Source organism: Calliopsis andreniformis, chromosome 6 (genome assembly GCF_051401765.1).
Source record: "Calliopsis andreniformis isolate RMS-2024a chromosome 6, iyCalAndr_principal, whole genome shotgun sequence".
Lineage (NCBI taxonomy): Eukaryota > Metazoa > Arthropoda > Insecta > Hymenoptera > Andrenidae > Calliopsis > Calliopsis andreniformis.
In genome coordinates, this window is record NC_135067.1 from 7914532 (window position 1) to 7942137 (window position 27606).

General features: G+C 31.1%; 6 protein-coding genes across 7 annotated transcripts; 3 read left to right on the plus strand and 3 right to left on the minus strand.

Annotated features, from left to right (window-relative positions):
• The first annotated feature begins 119 nt into the window (after positions 1–119).
• LOC143180767 (GPN-loop GTPase 3) lies at positions 120–1561 on the plus strand. Its single transcript, XM_076380725.1, has 3 exons — positions 120–488; positions 643–839; positions 919–1561. The coding sequence occupies exons 1-3, from the start codon at positions 444–446 to the stop codon at positions 1520–1522; spliced, it is 846 nt and encodes a 281-aa protein (XP_076236840.1). The 5' UTR covers positions 120–443; the 3' UTR covers positions 1523–1561.
• Positions 1556–4751, minus strand: LOC143180766 (PHD finger protein 12). The gene is made up of 5 exons (XM_076380724.1): positions 4264–4751; positions 3950–4149; positions 3446–3720; positions 2364–3370; positions 1556–2060 (listed from the first exon to the last, which is right to left on the minus strand). The coding sequence occupies exons 1-5, from the start codon at positions 4309–4311 to the stop codon at positions 1680–1682; spliced, it is 1911 nt and encodes a 636-aa protein (XP_076236839.1). The 5' UTR covers positions 4312–4751; the 3' UTR covers positions 1556–1679.
• Positions 4752–5613: 862 nt separating this feature from the next.
• On the minus strand, positions 5614–9805 carry Psidin (phagocyte signaling impaired). Its single transcript, XM_076380086.1, has 10 exons — positions 9707–9805; positions 9357–9581; positions 9004–9257; positions 8696–8919; positions 8314–8623; positions 7940–8244; positions 7600–7858; positions 7260–7505; positions 6576–7184; positions 5614–6452 (listed from the first exon to the last, which is right to left on the minus strand). Exons 1-10 carry the CDS (start codon positions 9765–9767, stop codon positions 6231–6233), a joined length of 2715 nt encoding a protein of 904 aa, XP_076236201.1. The 5' UTR covers positions 9768–9805; the 3' UTR covers positions 5614–6230.
• A 521-nt stretch (positions 9806–10326) lies between these two features.
• LOC143180829 (replication protein A 32 kDa subunit) lies at positions 10327–11365 on the plus strand. The gene is made up of 2 exons (XM_076380823.1): positions 10327–10695; positions 10822–11365. The coding sequence occupies exons 1-2, from the start codon at positions 10434–10436 to the stop codon at positions 11313–11315; spliced, it is 756 nt and encodes a 251-aa protein (XP_076236938.1). The 5' UTR covers positions 10327–10433; the 3' UTR covers positions 11316–11365.
• Positions 11366–11424: 59 nt separating this feature from the next.
• Positions 11425–17224, plus strand: LOC143180828 (protein maelstrom homolog). 2 transcript variants are annotated; one of them, XM_076380821.1, is made up of 11 exons: positions 11425–12255; positions 13113–13398; positions 14269–14470; positions 14587–14970; positions 15046–15209; positions 15336–15566; positions 15706–15831; positions 15915–15951; positions 16041–16106; positions 16407–16466; positions 16683–17224. In XM_076380821.1, exons 2-11 carry the CDS (start codon positions 13258–13260, stop codon positions 16697–16699), a joined length of 1428 nt encoding a protein of 475 aa, XP_076236936.1. In that variant the 5' UTR covers positions 11425–12255; positions 13113–13257; the 3' UTR covers positions 16700–17224. The 2 variants fall into 2 exon arrangements, with proteins under 2 accessions (XP_076236936.1, XP_076236937.1); XM_076380822.1 differs by lacking the exon at positions 11425–12255 and having other exon boundaries at positions 12719–13398.
• A 2256-nt stretch (positions 17225–19480) lies between these two features.
• LOC143180918 (uncharacterized) lies at positions 19481–23207 on the minus strand. Its single transcript, XM_076380965.1, is given in 5 exon segments — positions 19481–19545; positions 19960–20257; positions 21009–21329; positions 23024–23159; positions 23161–23207. Coding segments are annotated over 5 exon segments (867 nt in total).
• Positions 23208–27606: the final 4399 nt, after the last annotated feature.

Here is a 27606-nt window from a genome sequence, read left to right on the forward strand (position 1 = left end):
AGGGAATTTCAAATAAACGTACTCATCCCGCCAAAAATGTAGTTACGTGAGTTTCAAGCAGGCGCTGCTAGCTCAAAGGGACAGAAATTAGAATTTCAAGAATTGTAAAATATTACAGATCCATGCTACAGAATCAATTTGACATATCCCGAAATAAAGATTTATTTCATTTGTAGAATGTAATTTTTTTAATGTTATATAATTATGTAATATGTACGATTTAGAGTGATTTGAATAACCACAGTTATTGATGCAGGAAGTTAATTTGAAATCATGGCATGAAATGAAGGTTAAATATGTATAAATGAAGAATCTAACCTAAAATTATATTGACGCATTAATGTCTTGAAGTAGCTGTATTTGACAATTTTAAACGACCACATTAAAACAACTGAAATACATTTTGTTCTATTGTAACATTTATTTAATAATTAACGAATAAAATGAGGTACGCCCAACTTGTAATGGGACCAGCAGGTAGTGGGAAGGTACTGTTTTTCTTGCTGTTTAAATAATATAATGTGGATATGCATTCATTTCTATTCAGATTAAGGAATGAGGTTGAACTAAAACTTTTGAAAATGAATTAACAATAATAATATTATAATGTGAATATGTAAAGTTTAATATTTTTTTTATTAGTCTACGTATTGTTCTATCATGCAACAACATGCAGCAGATGAAAGAAAAGTGGTAGAAGTAGTAAATTTAGATCCTGCAGCAGAATATTTTGATTATGAGGCTTTAGTTGATATAAGGGAATTAATTCAATTGGATGATGCTATGGAAGATAATGAATTAAGATTTGGACCTAATGGCGGACTTGTTTTTTGTATGGAGTAAGTTTAAAATTCAGTTCTTATAGCATCTGGATAATTTAGTTGAAAGTTAGCATACAATTAAAAATTTTATTCATAGATACTTATTGGAAAATTCATCGTGGCTAGAAGAAAAATTGGGAGATGTGGATGATGATTACATTATTTTTGATTGTCCAGGCCAAATAGAATTATATACACATATGACAGTTATTCGTCAATTAATAATAATGTTGCAGAATCTCAATTTTCGTATCTGTGGAGTCTTTTTAGTTGATAGTCAATTTATGATTGATGGATCAAAATTTTTATCAGGCACAATGGCTGCTCTTAGTGTAATGATTAATTTAGAACTACCACACATTAATATTCTTAGTAAAATGGACTTATTATCAAAAAGTGCAAGAAAACAATTAGATAAATACTTAGAACCCGATCCTCATAGTTTACTAACAGATATGGAAAAGGATTCTTGGAATGAAAAATATAGATGTCTCACAGAGGCCATTGGAAGACTCATAGAAGATTATAGTTTAGTACGTTTTTATCCTCTAAATATAAAAGATGAAGAGAGCATTGCTGATATCAAATTAACAATAGACAATATTATTCAGTATGGAGAAGATGCTGATGTTAGGATCAAAGATTTTGAAGAACCTGATGAGGATAATGAGAAAGATGTAAACTGTGACATAAATGCATAAAATTACTTCATTTAATAAAATATTATTTAAAAATGTTCATTCATAATTCATTTTATTCGTCAATGGGATGGGAAATGAAATGAAGTTAATAAACTTGTCTTATTAATTTATACATCATTAACTTATGTATATAATGAAATATGCACAATATAAAGTTTCACCGTTCCAAATGTGCATTTATCGTATTAAATACAAACGTAAGACAGCCAAAAGTTAATGTTGAACCATGAGCAATAATAGCACTTCCTTCCCAACCTTCTTCTAAATGGTCTGTATTTTTTATTTTAGACTTTGTCAAATTACATTTACATAGTACGTGTTTTCTTTCTGTTTGCTCTTGAGAAAATAAAACTTTTTCTTTGATAATGGTTTTTACTGCTTCTGTTGTTTCTTGTCCTTTTGTTATTGATTGCATTTTCTCGTCAACTTCTTGTTTTATTTGTTCTTTTATTACTTCGGAATAATTACAGGAATAAAGTACATCGTCGACCAATGTTCCATGTTCACTGTAGTTTAACAATTCGTAACGTTTTGTACACTGGAAACAAAATGAATACTTAAAATAGTATAAAATTTATTAACATGTTGAATGCCGTGTTGATTGTTTTTCTAAAACTAAGAAAGTTTTATAGTTTAATCATTTATCTAGTGTCTCATACTCTTTTTGATACTAATAGTGATTGAATCTCGATGATTATTAAATTTTATTTATTATAAAAATTCTAAAAAACTGTCGTATGTCTAATGCGCTGACCACTGATGATTTCCACGGCACACAAAGTGTTAATAAAAATACGCAATATAATTATATAAAAAATAAGACTAATTCATATAGTGTTACCTCATCAAAGAAAATAATAGCATGTTTTGAAGATGTAAAACTGCAGTTGCCATAATTTGATAAAACTAGATCACAGTTTGGACCATTTCCAATAGTCAATGTTTTATGAACCATAAAAATTGGTGGTTTAGGTTTGTGGTTTAAAGAAAATAATGCAGCTCTAGCCATCCTATGACAATTAAGTGTGTCATAATTTTCTCCATCTGGATCCAATATTTGCTCTAATCTTTGTAATGCTAATGCTTCCAGAACTGGTCTTTCAAGTAACTGTACACCTTCTTTTACATTGCAGCCAAAACGTTCTGCATAATACTCAGTGCTACAATCGTCATTGCATTTGTTCTCAATTACATCTACTTTTTGTGTATCTTCATTTTTACTATCTGCTTCTTTCTGATAAGTTTCCCTTTTTATCTTGCTATCTTCTTCAATTTCCTTCTCTATTTCCATAGATTCTTCTGTTTTTTCAGCTTCTGTACACTCTATTTTAGGAGCTTCGCTATCATTCCTTTCTGTGTTTTCCACTTTAGTAGTTTTAACTATAGGCTGTATAACAGCATCATGATAAAATTGTATGGGATCTAATTCTGGAGGATGTTCATAATGAAATTTCACAGAACAAGGAACCTTTACCCTTATTCTACCTTCCAATCTAATCTTTGTACGAAAAAGTGGATTTACTGTACGTGCTTTACGTAGGAAATCTAATTTCACTGCATGTTGATCTATACGCTGGTTGGCATATTTATCCCAGAGTTTGATACGTTCTGTTACTCTACATGATGTCAAGAGATTTTGGTCTATAAAATGATTTGGATGATTAGGACACATCCATCTGCCAATAGGAAAAGCAGTAAGTGGAGGATCTAAACAATCTTGATGAAAATACAATGGACAATAATCACATGCAACCAATGGTGCTTTTCTGCAACTGCGTCCACATTCAAAACACAAACGTGCTGGTAATGGCACCATTAAATTGCTGTCTAAACAATGACTTTTTCCTACTATAATAAAGATAATATTATTTTAGTTACTATTGGAGAACAGAATAAATAGGAGAGATAGAATAAAAATTTTACCACTATGGGGTCCACTTTGTTGCTTTCCTCTTTTACCCGAAACATAATCTACTTTATTACTACCAGGAAACATTATTGGTAACTGCAATTCTTTAGGTAATTCAAATTCTCTAGGATTAACTAATGATGCTGCTAGAGCTAACACTTCGAGTGCAGATTTTTTTGTACTTTTCTCATTTCCTTTATTATCCAACAGATTTCTCTTTGATGCATATCGACAAGCATAACATAACCATTCTCCATTAGGGATATCTGTTGGATCCACTGCTGGATAACTATAAATAATTATATTCTATATGAAAACATAGAATACACTTTTACTAAACATTAATGTAACTAAATATATCAATTTTGTTTTGTGCAGAAACTACTTTAAGTTAGATATACATTATATCAGTTATACAAGTTTCCATGTATACAACTACCTATAATAATTTTGTTTAGGAAAAAGATAAAAATTAAGATATTTTTTACTTCTTTCATTCTAAAAAATATCAAACTCACTGGCATTGTAAATGATATGATGCAGGACATTTGTCACAGCATATAAGTTCTCCACCATCTCTACAAGCATCGCAAATGTCACGATTATGACCTCGTCCTCGTCTTTTAAAATATGGGTGTCTTTTTTCTTCTTTCTCCTTCTTACTTTTTATTGCTTTTGAATCTTCTGATACAGGTGGTGCTATTAAAGCTTGAATTTGCTGAACACAAAAGAAACATTATTATTGTTTTTTATTACAGTCTTTTATTGTTAGGAAATGTTACACATAAAAAAATTTGATTTCCTCAACTTATTAAATGTTTTGTTTACTTACTGGCATTAAACCTCCAATCATTGGGAAACCGTATTCCACAGTACCCATTTTAGAACAAGTATTTAATTTTTATAAGACTAATAAATTTTTATTCTAAATTTTTACTAATAACCTTTTCTATCGATTGTCTTAACTCTTCATAATATTTGTTCGATTAAAAACGATAAATCTAACCATACTTTCTACTCTTTATGTTCAACTTGGTTAGGTGGTTTGGTGGTTAGGTCCAAACCCTATGACTATATAAATACGGACTACAGACTGTTAACTGTCAACATTTTAGAGCTCAGAACCCCTAAAGACTAAAGGTGCGTTCGAATACAGCTCATATAGGTGTGGATGTAACATCATTTTCACAGCACTGCCAGCAATACCCAAATTCTGAACACACATGACAGAATCAGTGCCCCTTTGTGTACAGGGACCTTCATTGAATCTGTCAGAACTGGATATAGGCATATTGGGAATTTTGAATAAGCTTATACTCACCCTGCTAGAAATGTAGTTAAGTAGGATTTCAAGTAGGCATTACCGTTGTCGAAGGAACGATAAAAGATCGTGATTAGGCAGCTATGTAATTAGAGTATAACGTAATTTAAAATAAAATGTTAATATGTCAGTTAAAACAAGTTAAATATCATGATACAAATAACCGCCGCTATTTTCAGCAGGGTGAGTACAAACTTATTTGAAGTTCCCTATATTCTTTATATCTAGTTCTGAAAGATTCAAAGCAAGTTCTTGTACAGATACGTGTACACCTAGTTTGAGTTGTTCGTAAATGCGTCTCATACACAATTGTCGACTTTTCAAAAATTCCCAAATTTTCATTAATTAAATATTTATAAATTTTTAGAATTTTGTTCAAATTAGTATCTACATTTTGTTTCTCAACTGTTCCAGACTACTCTACTCAATTTCACTAAAAAATTTAATCTTTAATATCGTTGATCTTATTTTACAGCATAAACATAAGTAAATTATCAGATATCAATAACAAATGATTTACGAATTTGAGAATATAGATGTAATTCAAATTTTAAATCTTTTCATAGCTCTGTTCAATAATAATTATATTGTTTTACTTTTCATTTTGTAATGTGTACAAAATGCAAATACATTTGTTAATGAATACGTTACATGTGTCATTTAATTTTTTCTTATTTACAATAGGTATTTTAAAATAAATACGGATAACTAAACTGTAAACTTAAGAAAAATTTGAAATATTTAAAATTGTATATTGTAAAAATTTGTTATAAATTTTATCGAATTTATTAATGTTATACTATTTAGTTAACCGATTATTTAAGTTACAGAATTAACAAGTACTAAAATTATTAATGTACATTTTAAGAGACAAATTGCAAATAAGTTGACTTGACATAAAAGATATTGAAATCAATTATCTTTGTGAAAATTCATATTATAATTTGCATTGCCTATTATCTATAAGACAATTTATACACACAGCTCAAGAAGATACATGTTGAGTCAGATACAAATGTTGTGTTTGAAACAACTTTTTAATAATTTTCAAAAGACAACAAAAATTCAAAGTATGTTTACACAAAAAATCAATAACAACAAAAGATATATATGTGTATATATATCCAGATTGTTTTGTACGCTCTAATTAATGAAGTTACAAACTATTCAAACACAATGTTTATGTTTACTTTTACTCTTATACTTTTCACGTCAGCTGTACAAAGTGCACACTTAAAAGATTAAGTTGGCAGTGTAATTTGAGCTAACAATATGTACGGAAAACGAAAGAATGTAAGAAAAGTTACTAAATTATTAAACATTAATGAATTCAATACGAAATTAAGGGCATTTAAAATTTGCAATAAACCTGGTATTTATAGTTAATTAAAACAATGAATAATATACACAAGAAATAAATCTAGTTCAAAGAATTAGTAAATGGATGGATATTTTTTATACAAGGTTTTCGTATAATTTCAACTTTTTAAACTATTCAAGAGTTTTAGTGTAGTTTCAGCTCTAGATTTTAATGACCTACAACTCTGATCCAAACTGTCTTGTCCATAATTAACTATTGTCGCATGTATATCATTATCAACATCGAGTCCTGTGTGTAATTCAAATTTTTCAAATTCTGTTAATACCGAATCTAAATTTTGAATCCTTTCGACAAGTAATGTTGCAACATCTCTCCAACTCTGTAACGAAACACATAAACATTAAATCAATAATATTAAGCTTAAAAGAAATGATCTCCAAATAAACAAATGAAGAAAAATAATTTAAAATTGATATAAAATTCTATTAAATTGTAATCTTACGTGATCATTATTGTTGACCGAAACGGATTCTATTTTCTTCCTATATTTTTTCTTGTCTTTCTTTTGTGAAGTTTGCGATTGTGACTGTGTCGCACACAATGTACATATGGCACTGATAATTGCTAAAGACTCACTGCACGTGGATGCTCTTAATAAAAAATGCTTAAAAGATACTGGAACGCCTTTTTCAGGGATGTCTATTGTCTGAAGGCATGGAGATGCTCGTAACATTTGAATGCATTCAAAGTCAGGATAATGCGATCGAGACAGCGACTCCGCAAGTCGAGCTATCGTTTTTAATTGTTCGGAGTAATGAGCTTCTCGTAATCTTTCCACTGCATCCATAGGAACCAACACTTTACAAGATTTATTTTTCTCCCCGTCAGACTCGAATTTTTGAAGAATTATTGGAATTTGTTCACTGTCCAATTGCTTTAGTTCACTAGATAATCTGGCAAGAAGAGAAGAAGCATCATGCATTGCACATGCTGCCAATATTTTTAAAATTAAATTTCTTGCTGCGAGTAATCTTAACATGCATATACGTGTTTCCTCTTGCATTCTAGGGTCCTTCTCTGTTTCGCTAAGCGGTTCCCACCCGCGTACAACCTAAATTAAGCATATTATTTTTATTATTTTCTACGTTTTTTATGGATTACAAAAATTTACTTGAACTTTTATTACCTCTAAATCACGGTTATCTCGTAAAGAATTCAACCGAATTGAATCTTCGTTAGGTTGAATATGCATATTACTTAATGTAGAAAATAGTGATGCGGAGTTGTAGCACCATCTTAATTCCAAAAGCATTTTGTCCACAGTAGTCATAACGAAGTGAAATGAATTTTCTAAACGTTCTCTCAACTCCACAAATTCTTGAATCTTTACAAAACTTCCATATTTATACGCAAACGTTAAATGATCTGCGCTCTAATCGCATAGCAGAAGAATAAATTAAAATCAGAGAAATTATTTGTTTTTAAGATAATTATATAATAATAAATACAGGCTGTATTATACATACGTCTTTGCAATTTGTAATAAAAAATTTGGTAGAGTGATTTAAAGTTGTAGAAGCTAGTGAAAGGTGACCAAGTGGAGCAAGTAATGGTGCATGTAAATATCCCAGCGAATCTAATTGGATATGTTTAACGTCTAACGACGTGAAAATATAATCCGCTGCACCCACTAATCCTGCTTCCAAATATATTCGTACCAATAAAATTTTTATATGAAAATTTGCAGGACTTGATAATAAACCATGTTCTAGTAATGACATTGCCCTATAAAAATGTTTTTATTTATTTTTGTTTATGGCTCCCAATAATTATTTTAGCAAATGTGTCATTTTAAAATAACATTACCTATAGAGATAAACTGCTTTGTTCGTATTGTACCACAATTCATGCAACAAATGTGTAGCTACAAGGATATAAGAATCTGCAGGACAAAAATCTGTTGGTAGCCTTTCTTGAACTGGGCATAATTCATTACCCTTTTCATATAATTTACATAATCGTTCTACCAATTGTTCTTGTTCATTTATACCCACATATGGAGCGTGATGAAGACCACACATTCTTCGTAGTTGTTCCAAATGAATATGCCTTTGCATTTGTTGTACAGTAGTTGGAAACCCTTCTGGTTTAACTCCTACATCTTCTTCTATCTATGTAATTGTAAATAAAATTTCGTATAAAAAAACAAGTTCAGAACAATTCATTGTTTTATTACTTACTTTTTGAAGTAACTCTAACCTATCTGCAGGTGTTAGTAAATCTAAATATAGCTGTAAATCTCCAACTACGCAATCTTTTTCTCCAAATTGTACAAAGTACTGATACATTAAGACTACTGCTTCAGTCTTGTTTTCCATGATTTGTTGGTTCACAGTACGTTTTAACAATTCCAATTTTGCAAGATAAGGAGCCCTCACCCTTTTATCTGACATAGTTATGACCTTATTAAAAAACTCTGTACACTCCTCCGGTTTTTGAAATTTAAGAGCCGCAAGAAGATAGTCTTGATAATATGCCCAATTATCATTACTGTTCACAATACAAATAGTTTGTATTATTAAAATATTATTATAAAAGAAACATAAAGTATACTGTACTCACTTTTCATTGATGAGCTCCTTATATGCATTAGCTGCTTCAGAAAAGCGTTCCAGTTTCAGAAATAGTGCTGCTTTTCGCTGAGGAATAGGTGAAAGATGTGAAGCTAAGGGTCCAGATAAAACATTTAACATTTCTTCACTTTTACCCTGAAGCTCCAATATCATTAAATAAAGTTGTACTTCTTGTTCTGCTTCCACTTTCCCTTCATTAATTAATTTCAATACCTGGTGTTCATGAATTTCTTATTAAAATTTGAACAGAATAATATTCCTTGTTACAAGGTAATAATTTTCCTAAAAGTTCCAAACCATTCTTTCTGCTAACGGTAATACAACATCCTTCGCTAATTTCTCATCTGCATGTATAGCCTGCATAACTATGCTCATTACAGCCCAAAAATAATATGGATTTTTTGGTTTTAATTTATATAAAGCAAGCGCTGTTTGCTGCTGCTTTTTATAGTCTCCAAGACGTACATAAGACATAAATAAATGCGTCAATAATTCTTCATTGTTTGGATCTGCTTTTGCAGCAGCTTCATACACTTCACTAATTTTGTCCGCTATAAATAAATGTATTTCAAATTATACTTTAATATGTATGTCAATATACATGTAACATATATTTAAATAATTACACGGTGAATGTAATATAAACTTACGTTGATGTATTTCTCTGTAACAAATACTCATAACTTGTAGAGTAGAATCCTCACATGGTATCTCAGAACGTACTTTGTCCATAATGGCTTGACACTCATTTTCTTTACCAAGCCGCAGTAAAGCCAATGCTTTAAGTACTTTGGCACACTGATTACTTGGATGTTTTTTAAGCACTTTATCTGCTTCCTGAAGGGCTTTTTTATTATTTCCATTATCCAACCAGTCTAAAATACAGAGCACAATCATATTACATAACCTTAGTACCGGTAAAATATTAAAATTATAATTGTACAAAATTTCTAATAATAAAAGTGTAAATTATTAATAAAAGTATTAACGGCATATTTACTATATATCGGACGTAACCGACGTTCGTTGACAATATTTTCCACATGGGATGTAGACGCCATGATACTTTTTATGGCAATTTTAAATTAACATATCGAAAGAGCAAACATTCCTCCACTGGGTGTATGACATCATAAGGCAAATTTACATTGATCTTTATGTCTATTTTTTGCCATCTTCAAAAATTTTACGCAACTTTTTCTTAATGTTTATAGTTTAGAGATATAATGAAAGAAATAAATCATGGTTTTAAGTCAGCAAAGTCAATAGAAAAAGTTTCCTAAAACATTGATATTATAAAATCAATTAAATGCAATCTTTATACAAATACTTTTTATATTATTTCTATAAATAATTTTTTCATTTATCGCTATCCAATTTGATTAAAATTCAAAATTAGAAAATTAATGTTTCTGGTTAAGTTTATTTAATAAGGACATATATCTTATCAGAATAAAAAATAAAGTTTTATGTAATTAGAAATTACGAATTATGACGCATTTTTGTGTAATTTGTTCAAAACAAAAATACTTTGCGCATATAGTAACATATTTCAAAATTTCAAGTTCTTTTTGACTACTAGATCTCGTATAATTTAAGACTATGTACGTGATTCGCGCGCAAATTCTGTTTGTAGTGAAGTGTTGATTTTCGATGTCAAATTGCTTTTTGTGATAGACTAAGTTAAAACTTCAGTTTCAAAGGTGAATTGAATTTAATTAAACACTATGTGGTCATCAAATGGAGATACTAGTGCGACTTTTGAAGGCGGATTTTTAGATAATAGTCGCAAAGGAGAACAAGGAGACGTAAAATTGCGAAGAGTACAAACTCTTATACCTGCTATGATAGGACATTTACTTTCTGCTTCTTCAACTGATGAAACAAAATTTTGGGATATTCCAGCACGTATGTTTTCAATTGTTGGAATTATACGTAATATGGAAGAATCTGCGACAAAAATATCATACGATATTGAAGATCAAACAGGTATATCAACTCATCACTTCTTGTCTCATGACACTTGTCTCATGTATTTTTGTTTTATGTAGAATTTGTCTTTTTGATTTACTAAAATTATATAAAAATCATTCGTTTGTTTGTTAATATATTTAGGCACTATAACTGCTCTAAAATGGTTAGAAGCAGATAGCAAACCATCTGATCATAATATGCAGAAAGACACATATGTTCGTGTAGTTGGTTTTCTCAGAGAACAAAATGATAAGCGACACATTCTTATTATGAGAATGTGGTTACTACAAGATCTAAATGAGTTGACAAATCACATTTTGGAAGTTACTTATGCTACATTAAAAGCAGAAGCAATGGCAAAACAAAATAAAGAATCAGGAGACAGTATGAATAGTTCTATGGGAAATCAAGGACAAAGTGAAGATTCTCCTTACTATGGAATGACAGGAGATCAAACTTTAGTTTATAAAATTATTCATGCACAGAATGATACAGAATCTGGTATTGAAAGATCTGAAATTAAAGCGCAAATACCAAAACGTATTTTATCAGACATAGATAATATATTAGATTTTCTAGTATCTGAAGGCCACATATATACAACAAGTACAGACAATCATTTTAAGACAACATAAGCTTTTGCAGTGATGTAATTTTTCATGTCTGTATTCTTTATGAAAAATGAATATAATATAATTTAAATTTTAATAGTATATCTATATTTTATTAAAAATATTATGTATACAGTAAAATGGTAGCAATACATTTTATACATACATAATACAAACTTATAAGTTACGAATTATAAGAATGATAAATATACTATTTTTGAATAAACTATTTTTTTACACGTAAAGGCTGTAGAAAAATTATACGTCATGCTTATAACAGCTAAATTCTATACTTTGGGATCAGTGGAAAGCTATTAAAAAATGTTTCTGTTAAATTGATCTTGACCTCGAAACTCAAGGTCTCAAATTCTTCTAAAAAATAGTGTTGAAGCTTCATTTGATTCTTAGACTGATTTGATTTATATATTTAAACTGAAACATAAGATTCAAAATAAACAACCAGTTCGATTATTACTGTACATAAACACAACAGTATTGCTCTGTTGATACCAAATAAACAATAAACTATCACAATGAAGTACCTCTTACTATTTCGTTTCTTAGTAATCTTTAGTCTTAAATTTTAACCTAGAAATATATTACATTATTGATGATGTGAGTAACATTATTTACATTATAGTAATAGTTAATTTTATAATTAACAAGAAAAAAGGTTAGAGAGCAGGGATTAAAACGAAAAAATTAACAAAAAGGAAAGAAAAGAAATACAAACAAACAAGAAGAGAAATTGGTGGGGCGTTATACTACACTTTTAACAATGGCGGGAAACATATGACAACAACAATATACTTTTTTATCTAATGAATGAGAAGACAGTTAATATATACATAAAATTTACGATTATATTCCAGTCTGTACTAATCTATACATAGCATAATAATAATAATAATTTTAGCTGTTATGGCTTGGCATATTCCAAACAAGATAAAGGCATTGCTTCCAGGTACGATATTCTTTCTCTTTTCTTTATATGAATACGAGTGAGCTAATGAGACAACAATTCTCAGAGAACATTGAAGAGAGATGTGTCTTCTATGAAATCTATCAAATGGCATTGATAGTAGTTGAACAGTTTATTCCATTTCTTAGTTTTTATGTTAGGGTTAGGTAACATGGAAAACGATCTTCGAATATCTTAACAAAGCTTGAAAGATGTAGCAAATTGAATTTGCTTAAAATAATTTTATTTCAAAAACTAGCTTGCCAACTAGTCAGGAATTGCAATAGTTTTTCTTTCTTATTGAAAGTGTTTGAATCTCTCCTCTCAACGCCGTGTCTCCGTTCTTGGATTCCATTTTATTCACTCGACTATTTCCTATATTTTCACTTTTACAATTTTACGATTTCTCACTCTTGATCATTAAAATTTGCCAAGAGACCCATCTTTCAATAAATTTCAATGAACTCTTACTTCTCCCTGTACGAGGTAAAACAGCGCAAATTCATCGCCTTTGATTAACAATAAGTGTTAAATGCAATCTTGTTCTGTTAACATATGACATTCAGAAAAGCTCTTCTCTTAGTAGCAACAACGCGATCAGAAAAAATATGTATCTGTTGAGGTTACGGTTAAAATAACGCGCGGCATTTTCAAATACGAGAGAGAAAGACACATGCATATTCACTTTCTCTCTTGACTTCCCGAAGTATTTCGAAGAGCTGACCTCTATACACACGTACATATGTATACACACATGGTTCGTGCGCGAGCAGTAGAATGTAGTAGAGGGAGAAATTCTCTGTGTCTGTAACTTTCATAGGCCCGTCATGCTGACTCTTGTTACGAATTTGATATCACAGGTGGTGGTGGTGGTGTTATGGTATGCTTATGGTGTTAATACATTCGCAGCATCGTATACAGTAACAGTACCGGCAGCGTCGAGTCATCTCTTTCTCGTTGAGTGTTTAAAATTGCAAGATCGTAAAGGGAAAATTACTAAAGAAGATGTCGAAAAAGGCTAAAGGACAAAACGCATTTTATTTCTTCATGCTAGAATGGAAAAGAAAACAAGAAAAAAAGGGACGTGTATTTCCAAACGGTTTGAAGGATATTTCTAATAATCCAGACTTAAACGAGGAGTGGCGGGTTTGTTTTCTTTGTTATTACGTTATTAAGTCGATATATTAAAACTATAATTTAGTCATTTTAAGTTGTGCTATGTTAATGTTAACATTTGTAATTTGAATTCTAAATCGCAATTATGATACTATAGTTATGTAGAAGAGGATGGTTATTTTGATGAAAGTCAGCAGAGATAAGATTAATTACGTCTTATATGAATACAATTGTTACTGGTTTTAAATTTTGTATAATTTTGTAATTTAGAAATAGTATTGTCAAGTAGATTTCAATTTAGACTATATGTTATATGGATATTTTTATAGTATTTAAGATCAACTCATTTGGATTAGTATTGTAAATTTAACTATATGAAATAAAGCTTAAATCTTAAAATCTATTTGAATTTGTAATTATACAATTTAATGATTGCAATCATTGTATAATGATATAAGTATAGAATATCTATTGCAAAAATAAATGAGATGCAAATAAAATTTTCTTATAAGGAAGTTCATTTACAAAAGAATCAATTTTCAAGATTCAGTGAATACATATATTTGCTTAAGTATCAGTTTGTATTTCATATTTATATTGTGTACTTTTGATTGACCTCTAAATTTGTGAACATGTTTACGAACAAGAATTCAAAAGTAACAGATATTAAAACAAAATAAACGGTTATATACCTTATTGATTTATTAATATTTATAATTTCATGGAAACAAAACTTTCTAGGGAAAAATTTTCTTTACAAAAATTATAACTTTATGATTAAACACTATACAGTAAAATCTAAGTCATACATAAGAATAAGAAATTAATTTTAAAATGTAAAAGAAGTATCTTTGAAACGTAAAAAACCTATTTCATTAGAAATTTTATAATTTCTTGTAGAATCTTCCAAAACAACAAAAAGGATATTATGAAGCTCAAGCAAAAGAGAGTAAAATACAAGCCCAAGGGGCCTTAACTAAGAAAACAGCTCTAGGTGAAAGTATAGATGAAGTTTATGAATCTGAAAAAAGAGAACAAGAATTTCACCAAAATATGTTACAGTATATAGAGTCTGTAGTATCAATGGGAACACAACATAACAGTATGTAGTTAACATCCTACATTTAAAACTTAATAGAAATACTTCTTTAATTAAAGCAACAATATACTTTATGGTAATAGCAAACAATAAGTATCAAATAATGTCATTTATTACAGACTTGGAAAAAATAAAATTTATATTTATACATGTGAATTGGTTTTATAAAAGAGAAATTGGTATCAATAAATATGACTTCTGTCCTGCTGAATTTGCAATAGCAGAGTTCAGTTTAGAAAACGGCATTGAAAATATGTATCATGAAATCATTAATGCGAAGATACCATTAGGATGGAGAAGGGATGCATATGAAACTAGTATGGAAACTCATAAAATACCTGTGGAACTTAAAGTTGGAGAAGAAAATTTTGCTCTTATGTATGACAAATTAATTGCTATTTTGAAAGCTAATAAGACTGGAAACAAGTTTCCTCCACTATATACTGCAAAAGATATGAATATTGCTGTAGAATCTTTACTGAAAAGAATGACTGAAGCTGCAAGTAAGCCTAGTCAAGTGCTATAAAGATATAATAAATGTTATAAATATTTACAACTATATTCATATTATATTTCAGAAAAATCTACGGATGATTTTGTAATATATTCACTGGAAGCTTTGTTTGGAGCTTTACGAAATGCTGCTACACAAAAAGTAGACGACTGTAGCATTCCTCTTGTCATTGCTGAAATTGAATTTGGAAAAGATATTTTCGTTTCTGAACAGAATCTTGAATGTTCGGTAAGAAAATCTAAGAAGAGATTATAGAAACATAAAAAATATTATGTTATAAATTATAATAGATATAATACAAATATATTGTAATAGAATTTTATTTAAGCTAATGAAATCCTTTTTTTCACACAGTATCATAAAAACATAGATGGTACATCTCAGTATTGTAGTATGGCTGTAGTAAAAAGATGGGGTTTCACTATATGTGATCATTGCTGTGAATTTTTGAACATACCAATGATTAAAGGTATTCATTGTCCTGTTTCTGAATCACATATTAAATCCTCTGTTGAAGAGAATATTGAGGTTCACATGAATAAATTGAATATCAATGAACAGTGCAAAATGGTATCCATGACAGGGGTAAGTAAATGTACATAGTAGATTATAACAGGCATTCAACTCGTTATGATCGAGATAAAAAAAAGTTATTGGCTAATAATTATTTGTTCGATTTTTTTTTTTTTTTTTTTTAAATCCGTTTTATAATAATGTCAAACAGGTAAGTGAGGATTATAGGAGGCGAGTATCTGAACGATCTTATCAAGAAGAACAGCGGCGACGTAATGAGTGCAAACCGTTAGAAATAATCGATCACAGTAAATTTAACACCATTAGTAATGTATCTGTACGTAAACATTATGCTAGTATACGTATTTATAAAAGATTTTACAACAGCAATTATAAGTTACTTGTTCTTTACAATTGTAGATACCTGGACGACCATTGCGACTTCCTAAAACAAAATGTAAGCATATATGTATCTACTATCCTCATATTATTTAAATGTATCATTGACAGTGAATGTAATGTTATAAATATCTTTTATCATTACAGCACGAGCAGTCAGTGAAATGCCAGAAAACTTACCATCTTTCAATGCATCAGATTTTCCACCAATGGGTAAGTTAAGTTTTTGTTGCTGTACAACATAGGTCATCCCTTGTGAAATCGGACACTTTTCGAAGTGACATCTCGGGACTTGTTTAAATTTGAATATGTTATAATTTTTAGCGATGTTTAAACGTATCTTAGATGGTTTTTCAAAATTTTAATTATTATGGATTTTACAGCTACTTGAAGTAGAGCGCTAACTTTTTTTCAAAAATTCATAACTCCCTAACTAGGGATTTGGCTTACCTATTCAAATGCAATCGAACAAATTTTTATAGCATGTTGTATTACAAGAGTCTTTTTATGCAGGAGGAAGAGGAACAGTGCCGAAGAAAGATGAGAAGGATATTAAATTTTCATTGGGCAGAGGTATAATCAGTTTTATCGATTACTTTTTAACTTGAATAATTTTGCTAGAATCAATTAGATAAGCGTTTCTTTGGTCTGTCAACTTACCAGCTGTATACATACAGTAATATATCTCTTATCCTAATAGATAATGTAGTGTCTTAAACCAAAGATACTTAATTTGACTTGGATAAATACAAACTGATATTACTATAAATTTTGTATATATTTGCGCAGGACGTGGAAAATGCTAAGCAAAGAGAGAGTACGTGATAACTATTATAACAAGATACAAGAAGATAGTATTTACATAAAGGAGTTTTATTTATGACAAAAATATGTGATTCTTTTTTGTGTTGTTGACTTACATATTATTAAAACGTATTATCATTGCCAAAAGTTATAAAAAATGTTATATAAAAGTTATATAAGATGTCATACATGGATAAGTTAATTTTATAGTTGAGGTTGTACTTTACTTTTGTATGATGACAAATACAAATTTTGTACTACGAAAACATTGACAAGAAACAATAAATTGCAAAATATTCTTTTTTCAAATATTGCACATACCGTTATTTAGTCATACCTTAGTATAGTGTTACGTATGAGGTCGACAGCAGCGTCCATAAATAAGACTTGTGAATGTCCATACGGTAACGATATGAAAGTACTCCGAGAGCCTAGACGAGAGTACTCTTCCTGTGGTTGGTCCTTGCTCATTTGAAATGATGAAAGTTGAAACCAGTTGAAACACTCCTTTGCACTTTGACTGTTAGTACAAATTTTGGTGTAAACGGATATAATAAGTAATAAATTTAGATAACATAAACCAGAGTGAATCCTTTGAAAATATCGAGGCTTCATGGATATGACAAGCTAAACTGATATCCGATTTTTTTTTGGCGGTTTGTATGAGATAGTATTTCAAGATTGTTAAGATAAGTACGTTGTCTCGCAGTTTTACCTGGTTTTCTTGACAGTTAGTTTGTTATTAGTCCAGTTTTTTGCAATGTCGAATTTGAGTCTTTACGTAACGATAATCTACAAATTAAATAAAAAATTTTAATATTAACTCTTCGTCTGTTTTCGAATTTTCTCCAAGGTGAGAATTTATTCTTAAAAAAATTAAGATACCTAATTTTTAGACATTGGATAGGCAGAGATACACAGTGTTGCATATTCTTTTTATCAAGTGCAAAATCAGACTCTTCCAGTGTTGCTGTTTTTCGTTACATTTCATTGAACCCAAAATAGCCGTGAACAATATCGAGCACCGAGCACTGGAAAGTACCAATTTGAAAGTGTTGATTTATTATAAGTACTTTATATTATTGTACAACAATGTTGAATAACAAAATTAATTATTTACTTCGAAAATTATTTTTAATATTTATTTAATTAACATGCATTTCGTAAATTATATCTACGATTATTATTTTATCGGAAATATTAAGTAAAGACATAAATACTCTGCGCAACCAACACATACCTCAGTCACTCCCGAGATTTTGAAGGGTGAGGATCGTGGTGGCTCTTGGTCGATTCTTAGGTTAGCTTTTCCCATCTTTTCCCAGCTTTCCCCAGCTTTCCTTGATCCGTGTCAAAAGCCCATGGATCTTTGAGAGATTATCCATGATCAGTGATCAGATCATACGCCGCGAGATACAATATCCGCTGTGAAACATCATCGTATTGTTTATGAATCGAATTTTAGGTAAGTTTAGATTCATACCTTTAGTTTAAAATTTAATACAAAACTATTGCGTAACTGTTTTTAGAATTTCTTTTATTTGTTCTGCTCGCGTTCTTTTTTCGTCTTTTATAAAACGACTACCTTCCTTTGTATATTCAGTGCTCAGGCCAGCTCAGGCAAGGTACCTGAACAATCTTTATGATACCGAATGATCTCTCAAAGATTGTGCCTGAAGATCCAACTGCTGTACCGTCATCGTCTGCTTCAACTAGGAAAACATCACGATTCGACCAGGTTCGTCGTTTAACATAATAACTCACAAAACTTAACGTATTTTCGGAGAGAACACCGACCATTTTTAGTGTCTATTTTTAAAAACTAAGTAAAAGAATTCACATGTATACTATGTATCTATATTATGCTATTTAATCTGTAACAATAAAAAGAGAGTAAGAAAAAATATATGCATTTAGTGATTTATTTAATCCACCATAAATCTTGTGTAATAATCATTTGTACAATATATACAATAACGAAAACCTTTTTCCTAGTCAACACCTCTTGTCGTGTTCTATACTCTCAGTATTTTCCTTTATTTCTAGCATCATTCTGGCATCACTGACCTTAAGTAAGTAGGGGATGGGGTATAGAATGGTCCAATCTTATTCTTCATTAGCTCCTTAGATGTCTATGAATGATAAGTAACTAGGGAAAGTGTAAAATGTAAATGGCCACGATCTAACGCTGCTATGCGTAATAGATATGATCAGAAGGAACTGTTACCGCTAGATTCTTTGAGCACTTAATTCAAAGCTAACAATGACTGGTTATCCAACAGTACATTGTATTATTGAAACTGGTGGAGGTCATCTAGTTTCTTAATTTTTGTTTGTATTAATTTTATGAAAGAATAACAAACATTAGACAACTACAGTTGAATTAAATAGAAAGAGTATTTTATTAATGTTTTTACTACAAGCTCGCATAAATACGTATACAAATATATAAGTCCGACTTTCGCTTAGCAGAAAGTACAAGCGTATGTTTGATAATAAAAAGATTACCATGTACAAAGTAACGTATACATATTATAACTACACGCATACATACGTGTGCACATGTATGAGCGCGCGAATCATATTAAATTATCCTAACCGATATACATATACGTTGTTAAATACCAGTGGGTGATCATAATGTAAATGTGCATGTGACTCAGGGGTATAAGATTATTTAGTGTATAAAAGTATAAGCTGTAATCGAGGGAGGTCCGTGATGGTTGTCGCCCAGCATTCCGGGAGATATGTCGCGTTTTCACGCCGATTCGCGATGAACTCGGTTACTTTCGATAATTATTACCTGGTGGTAGATATTGATTGCTACCGGCACCTCCACTGTATCCTCCTCTACCTATAATTTAATAAAGAGAATGCATTAAGCTATTGTTTGGCATCGCTCATAGGTATAGATCTACAACTTCAAGTAACAACAATAAGCTAGGCACTTCTGTATTGGTAGTTACAGCATACTATAGAAAATAATACTGTTACGTTGCATTATTAAGACTATAATAAAGTTTTATTATGATTTTTGCCTATTATTAATTTTAGATATAAAAGGACTTATTATTTTTCATTGAAAGCAGGATTTACCCTTACAAAATTTAAATTGTAATTTCAAAATGTATAGTTCTAAATACATTGCTCATACTTTGTTAAATAGGCATAGAATGTATAAAGAATACTGACTAATTTTATATGTATCCTAATATCAATCAGTTTTATTATACATTGTTTATAAGATTAAAATAACACTTACCACCCTGATAGCCACCAGATCCTGCATATCCTCCCGCACCACCAGCTCCTCCATATCCTCCTGCACCACCACCTCCTCCGTATCCTCCACGAGGGTATTGTGCCTGGCCCTCATATTGAACATCAGCAGTGTAACCATTTGCATCGTCAGCCATGTATTTCACAATTTGTGTCCTCGAGTCGGGCAACAAGACTCTATATTCCCCTGTAACTACATTGCCGTCGCTGCTCTCACGTTGAGAATAGTCGTTACCACTTGGAGGATCATACACCTCGTATTGGAAGCTGTAAGGTTGAGGCTGACAGATGGCAACGAATTATTAAACTTTTCAAATATTCCACTATATTTCCAATACTTTAACAGTATAAAATAATGATCAAAAAAAGACTCGAACAATGAATGTTCATAAAAGTATTCATAACTTACCAAGATGAAATATTATTTATCTAGAAATAGCTTAATTTAAGGTGTATTCCCATTTCAATGTCTTTTAAAAGTACAATGTCTGAAAAATTATATTTTAAAAACTATAATATTTTGGGAATACTATATTAGATTAAAATAGTTAATTTTATATGACTGCGAGGCAGTCCCAGATCGTTTGGAATCGTCAAATTCAAATACCTTATTAAGTAATATAGATAAGCGCGTTTATTATTTATACTAATACAAGAAAGATCTTTTCATTTTTTATGCATTATAAAATTCTCTATTGTTTATCTAGATTGATAATTTTTTAAAATGGTTTATTTCGTATGAATACATCGGTTAAAATTATAACAGCCATATGCGAGGATACATGCTTAAAGCCCTAAAGGAAATCAAATATCTTAATTACTGTACAATATAGTACAGTAAAAAAATTCCACTGATTATATGTATAGTGCTCTGCTGCTAAGATGATCCCTGGCAACAATACAGATCTACAAGCTTCGGGGTTCATATCGTCAGCGGAGCACAGTACGTTATAGCTGCTAAAGTTATAGAAAAATTCCCTTCATAACTTAAAACTTTAAATGAGAATAGCCTTTAATATTTATCAAACTTACTCTTCCACCATCACGTCCGTAACCGCCATAACCACCCTGGGACCCTCCATCTTGGTATCCACCAGCGAATTGTCCAGGTGCTCCGTAAGTCGAGGAAGGACGCCCAAATCCGCCACCATCACCACCACCACCTGGAGGTCCATACGATATGGAAGGTCTCCTAGGGCCTCCTCCTGTGCTTAAGTCCCCTGAAAATCCACCGAATCCACCTCCGTCTGGTCTGTTGTACTGGTAACCACTTCCACCGGCGCCACCACCCGGCAGCAATCCAGCGAGTGCATTGCTGCTGAGACACAGAAACACTAGGAGTACCTTCGTTAACTGAAACCAAAACGATTTTTCTTGTTATTAAAATTCTTTCGATTTCGATGGTGGTCCTCTTGGAATTACCATCATAAATATCTTTGGAGCGATGGAAGTGAAAGATAATTTTTTAAATGAAAGTCGTTTAGTACGATAGGTGATATCATATGATCTTTTGGAGATCTTTTTCTAAATGGGAATTCCTTGAAGCATGTGTGGATATTCAACTGTAAAAGATCTCGAGATATTCGATGAGCTAGTTTTTAGTGGTTCGCTCTATATTAGTAAATACGATGTTAAATGAATGCAATAGTTACTTCCATGGTATCTCTAACTGGATGTTGAGAGTTTGGAAAGTGGATTTATAGTGTCTTTCAAAAGTTCAAAATCACTTGCTAATTCAGATTAAGATTATATCGTGTAGTAAAGCATTTTTTATCCAAAGTTAATACTTTAAACATTTATTATAAGTTTTGGTAATCAAACACAATGCAATAAATTCATGTTTACCATTGTTTGAGAAATATAACGCGTAACTTTCTTCAACTCGTTAAAAATAACAAAAAAGAAACTATAATTTATATCCTCCATGTTCGTGCTTCACTTTTATCACATTCTTAATTAAGCGTGTCCATACTGTTAATTAAGTGTAAATTATTATAAATTGCTTTACGAAGGTATGAGAAATTGTAGCAATTCTTTCGTAGAGCGCAATTATCTAGAGGTCATGCTCGTCGAGGTAAACTTAGAGAAGCACGAAGTAAAGACGCATCATTGAATTTTGTAATCGTTAATACCATGTAATTTGTAATTTGGTGTGGGTCACACGAAGACGAACACTTTGTAAGTAACTATTAACCGAACAGAATGCTAGTAACGACCTGCTCGCAGGATGGATCGATTTCGTGATTTCATCATTGGACATCATTAGCGAGGCTAGTAAACAAGATTGTAGAAAACGAAGATGTCGAATTCAATAGTGTCGAAATTAATTTCTTGTTGGCTGACTACTGAACTATTTTCAGCTGAAATATGTCTGCCTCAAACAGTTTCCTTTGCTATATGATAGATATGGGTAACTCACGAAGATGAAAAAATAAAGAAATGAAGAACAAACTATAATTACTGATTTTGAAGAAGGAAGAATCAAAGTATTTTATCTTCTTAACATTCGTATATATAATTAGTTTATCGTAAATAAAGATTACAATTTCTTCACAATCAACTAATTTTACTGTCTATGTAAGAAAAAAATATTTTAGAATAGCTCGAATATAAAGAAAGTATTAAAACGTATATATTTATTTTAAAAAATTTTTAATCGTTTCTTCGGCAACCCTACAAGTTACCTATGTACACTAAATAGTTAGTATAACTACTTGAAAAGTTTATGAGCTTATATGTAGGTATATTTGCACTAACGAAGTTATATACTTAGACTAACAAAAAAGTTCAGTACTCTATATAAGAATGTTAGATCAGGTAACTGCAAATACCATTAACGTTCCCTTTTAAGTAAAAAAGGGAACAATTTTACCATCAAACTCAGACTTCTATATGTATCTTATTGGCGAATCAAGCAAAAAAAAAAATACTTTTAAGTGTTCAAATGTTCTAATTTCTCAAAGAATAGAAATAAAAGTTATGTTTATCGCGATCATCGTCGCGACATTAAAACGGTTAGCAACCATAACCCCTGGAGGATAGCCTACCTGGTGGTAATTCATATTGTTGTTATGACCGAAGACGCGAAGCGAACTGAGAAGATGATCCACGGGAGAGTTTATATACCATGCGGACCCTTTGTTACAGTTTATCCTTAGCGCTGTATATCCACGTATTAACCAGTGTATTAGAATGACCGTCAGTGGGTGTGAGAGGTGGAGAGGTGCGCATCTTCCCTTCACTCAGTGATGCATCATGAGAAGAGATGTATATCCCCGTTGATGATGGCTGAAATACCTTTAAATTTTAATTGGATCCATGCACGTGACCGCGTCAGACACTGATTGAGATATCCTCAAGAGGAGAAGATTATTCTTTTTTTTTCAAATTCTACTTTTCTCATTTGATAACTACCTGGACAATAGCTTCCTCGGTTTATCATAATGAAGATAAAGTTGTTATATACTCGTGCACTTACTAACTCCTTTACACTTGAGCAACATATCTTTGTAAAGTTATTTTAAGTGGTATATTTCATCAGACTTAAATGTAAGAAGTTAGAATGTCCAATTTTGTTGATTTTACTTTTCGATTTTCCCTGGATTAAATTGCTTTTCTTCATTTGCAAATATATGTAGGCTGATCAACTTTCGGTAACACTTCTTAAATTATTCGAGTTTGCCAGTTTTGTTATTGCACCCACATCATTTCTTTTCTAGCATGTATTTTGCTTTTTCAGAGATTCTGTATAATCTTCAGTAAGCTGATATTAGAACTAAAGTGATAGTATTTTCAATTTATTTAAATACATTTCTAAATTTACATAAATAAATACATTTTTATTAAATAATTTTGAAATCATAACTTCAATATCATAACTTAAAATATATTTAATGCAATATACAAATTATGTACGTACGTAACGTAATATGTTAATATCAAATGTAGTATTATAATAATATTGAACGAACATCCTGCTATGATCGACAACATGTGAGTGAACGTTATGTTCATCTGGTAATATACATACGTATATCTAACAAATATGCAGTTTTATAAGGGTTTACATGACACAAGTAAATTATAATCGTACATAAGAGAATTTAGTAAAATTGTAATTATTACAACTCGTTCTGGTATAAATCGAGGACTTTAGAGGGAAAGTAAAATAAATATGTAAATGAATTAAAGATCTAGTGCAATATTGTGTCACTTAGAATACAATAATAATACTAAGAAGACAATTTTAACTCGTAAGAGATTTATGATGAAAAGGATATAAACATCATAATGATCCATAAAATTTGTAGTTCGCTTTTAACGAATATATTAGTTTTGTTTCTGCGATACCATGGTATTATTAATTATTGCACTCACTGACATAATCGTAACTGTAAAGATGAATATTCCATTTTTACGGAGAAATTTTTACAGACTTTTTCCTGCAGCTGTCTCCCTGCACCCTCAAATTTTACAAAATTATTCATTAAAAACATCTGTTCGGCTATAAAAATAGTCTAGTCGAACTTTTTTCTGAAGCTAAGATTAATAAGGTACTAGAGTTAAAAATGGTTTCAGGAACTAGAGTGGAGAATAATCTGAAGCTGTTTCAGTAGCTTGACTGATGTATGGAATGCGCTCTGTATGAAATCATCACTGAAGACCTTCGCGCGTTCACTTTCCAAAAAGCCATTAACTCGATTATGGTCAATCCATTCACTATCAAAACTTTAAGCTAACGAAATTTCTATCATTTATTACCACATTTTTCAATTTTCAAAGGAATAGTGACTTAAGATCAGCTCTTATTTCTTTGAAGAGATGAGTGTCAAGTAGGGTCGAAGAATTACAATTTTTGAATTAGGAGTTATTAATTAAAAAGTGTCAATTAAAGAAATTGGCAGTTAAGAGTTGGCTAGGAGTTGGAAGTTGGATGTTTGATGCTGATGCTGAATGATTATTATTCAATGTTGGATATTGAATGTTGGATTTTGGGAAACTGGAAGTTGACAAATGGAAAATTTAATAGCTAGCAAAAAATATTAACAATCACAACACCTATATTCGTTTAAATATCTCCAAGAAACACAGAAATCGTACATCACGGCCGACTAGTGTATGGCAAATAATCATACGAGCCGAATGACATGATCACCCAGCTCTACTATTATATTCGTTTCGTAAAGCGTATTACTGGTTTGAGGATTGCCTGCACTTACTTCGAATCGCCACACGTACATAGACGATTCTTACAACATTCTCGTGTATTACTTTCCCCAGCAACCCTTTTGTAGATTCAGTATTAATTCTTCTTTCTTGACAGATTTAGCCATTTTCTGACGAAAGTTTCGTGGAAACAAGCAATTACTCGTGCTACGGCTTATTATATTATCAATTATTTCTTTGCGTATTGTTTCAAGAAGTACGCTCATTTGTACAATAAAAATTGAATAATATGTATCCAGGAATATTTTGGTATACATTTATTTTCTATACAATATTATTTCATTTTTCTGCATAATATACATTTTTACATTAATCATATTACGATGATTGTCTTCATATTTATTATTATGTACCTACATCATTGAATAAAACTGAATCTACAAATAACTTTACACCTTAGCAGTTCTGACATGAATAAATGTATGCATACCTATCAATCGATGATAGTTTTACTGTTAAAAAGTAAACGATAGTAATGACATTAACTGAACAAATACTTTAACGCTAGAAGTATCGAGTCTAATGTATACCTATCTATTTTTATCGCAATACCAAAGTTAGACGTTTTTGATAACTCAACGAAGAAAGTTGAAAATTATTAGTAACATGGCGGCTACTTTAATCTAGAACTTAGGTGAAATAAAAATGAGAAATTGATGCGAAAATATACAACAAATTGAAACTTGCTACAATTCACCAGTCATCGTACCTCCAAAACATAGAATAAGTTCTCCATTCCTCCCCACCTCAAAAATAGAATAACTTCTCCCCCTCCCCCCTCCTCTTTCACTTCAGGGTTGATCACAACTCAAGAGTCTGTAAAACGTCCCGAAGTTTCTAAAGAGCAAAGAATAGGGTACCTTAGGTACCTATTGCTATCGATCGTCCATTAATCAGCCATTGCGCAAAGTATCTGCGCCCGATACCGTCTATTTATTATAATTATTCGCCTTCGGCCCCCTATTTACTGTCGCTAATTCATTTCTTAATCCGATTTCGTAATCGGGCACCTTGCGTTGTCTACGGCTGAAAACCACTACGCGGTGATCCCTCGTCTCCCCCACGGCTGCACGAATGGTTAATTAATCCCGACATAATTATCGCTAATTACAGCTGACACCGGGTTGTTCGGGGTAGAATGGAGCAATTGAATATGGGAGTAGATGCCGCAGAGATTCTGCGGGTGAACGTTTTGACGTGAGGCCTACTCCATAATCGGGGATAAACGGCGATTACTCAATCGTTACGATGCGGAAGACGTACTGAGCCTTCTACACGTACACGTATGCCTCATTTTCTTTCCTACGATCGTTGCAAAGATCCCCGATTGAGAACACCCGATCATCAGGTTGGCTTCTCGCTGTTAAACCGCTGGAACGCCGCGCGGCGTGGCTCGGCGAGCGTGGATGAGGGTAGTTTAACTAGCTTTCGACATGGATTTAACTAGCTTTCAATTAGATCGGAATGTACTTGTGACAGTAGATCATAGAGGTTCGAGACATTTACCAATATGCAGCATCCTTACAATGGTTTTTAGAGAATTATCCATTTTTATCGGATGAATATCTATTATTACTATTAGTATATAAGTATGAATATTTTGGAATTGTATTTATACAATTTTTTAGGTTTTTTTTTATGTGTACTTTGTGTTTTTCGTGAAGAGCGTTTCAATAATTATTTATTTGATTTGCGTAATATAAGTGGTATATTTTTCGAAGTATATAAGCACGCATGAAAAGTTCTAAAATTTGTTAATCGACGAAACAACTAAATAAATGAATAAAAGATCAATTTTTTGAGTAAATACATACGTATATTAAATACCTACATAGGTAAATTATATTATCACCAAAAATTACGATATTTTAAACACTCTTAAAAAATCGTTTTTAAATGTTTTAATAGTTTGGACTCTTTGAAATATGTTTCTAAAGGGTTTTGTTGTAACAGAAAGAATTTTTAGTTTAAATACAAAGCGTGCATGACGTGATAGTATCCTACATATAGGGAGGTGAGTTACATAAAGCGTGACAAGCTGTTTGTTTGAAACTATTGCAGATATCGACATGTTCTTCTTAATTGAATGGGACATAGGAGCTGACAATTTGGAGTAGAATAAATTTTTCAGGGACAGTGACAAAATTGACAAAAGATGTGTTTCTTGTTGACATCGTTGAAAATTTGGACTATGAAAAGATTATTATCAATTTTGCAAAATAAAAATCAAATAACATTTTTTCGTTTTAAAATAAAACGTTTTTAATAATAGCCCTCTTTAATACAGTATTAGGGGTCCTAATTTGTATTGCGTCTTAGGTCTCAGTATAACTTAATCCGCCATTGATTAAAATGCAATTTTCTCGAAAACGAAGCGTAAAATTAACAAATTATATATTATATT

Coding starts and splice junctions, on each gene's coding strand:
- LOC143180767 (XM_076380725.1), top strand. CDS start 444: ATGAGGTACGCCCAACTTGTAATGGGACCAGCAGGTAGTGGGAAG. Junction 489..642: donor GACCAGCAGGTAGTGGGAAG/GTACTGTTTTTC, acceptor TTTTTTTATTAG/TCTACGTATTGTTCTATCAT. Junction 840..918: donor GGACTTGTTTTTTGTATGGA/GTAAGTTTAAAA, acceptor TTTTATTCATAG/ATACTTATTGGAAAATTCAT.
- LOC143180766 (XM_076380724.1), bottom strand. CDS start 4,311: ATGGGTACTGTGGAATACGGTTTCCCAATGATTGGAGGTTTAATGCCA. Junction 3,371..3,445: donor ACAAAGTGGACCCCATAGTG/GTAAAATTTTTA, acceptor TCTTTATTATAG/TAGGAAAAAGTCATTGTTTA. Junction 2,061..2,363: donor CTATTATTTTCTTTGATGAG/GTAACACTATAT, acceptor TTTTGTTTCCAG/TGTACAAAACGTTACGAATT.
- Psidin (XM_076380086.1), bottom strand. CDS start 9,767: ATGGCGTCTACATCCCATGTGGAAAATATTGTCAACGAACGTCGGTTA. Junction 9,582..9,706: donor TCGGTTACGTCCGATATATA/GTAAATATGCCG, acceptor TCTGTATTTTAG/ACTGGTTGGATAATGGAAAT. Junction 7,506..7,599: donor TTATTACAAATTGCAAAGAC/GTATGTATAATA, acceptor CTATGCGATTAG/AGCGCAGATCATTTAACGTT.
- LOC143180829 (XM_076380823.1), top strand. CDS start 10,434: ATGTGGTCATCAAATGGAGATACTAGTGCGACTTTTGAAGGCGGATTT. Junction 10,696..10,821: donor CGATATTGAAGATCAAACAG/GTATATCAACTC, acceptor TAATATATTTAG/GCACTATAACTGCTCTAAAA.
- LOC143180828 (XM_076380821.1), top strand. CDS start 13,258: ATGTCGAAAAAGGCTAAAGGACAAAACGCATTTTATTTCTTCATGCTA. Junction 14,971..15,045: donor AAGAATGACTGAAGCTGCAA/GTAAGCCTAGTC, acceptor ATTATATTTCAG/AAAAATCTACGGATGATTTT. Junction 16,107..16,406: donor ATCAGATTTTCCACCAATGG/GTAAGTTAAGTT, acceptor CTTTTTATGCAG/GAGGAAGAGGAACAGTGCCG.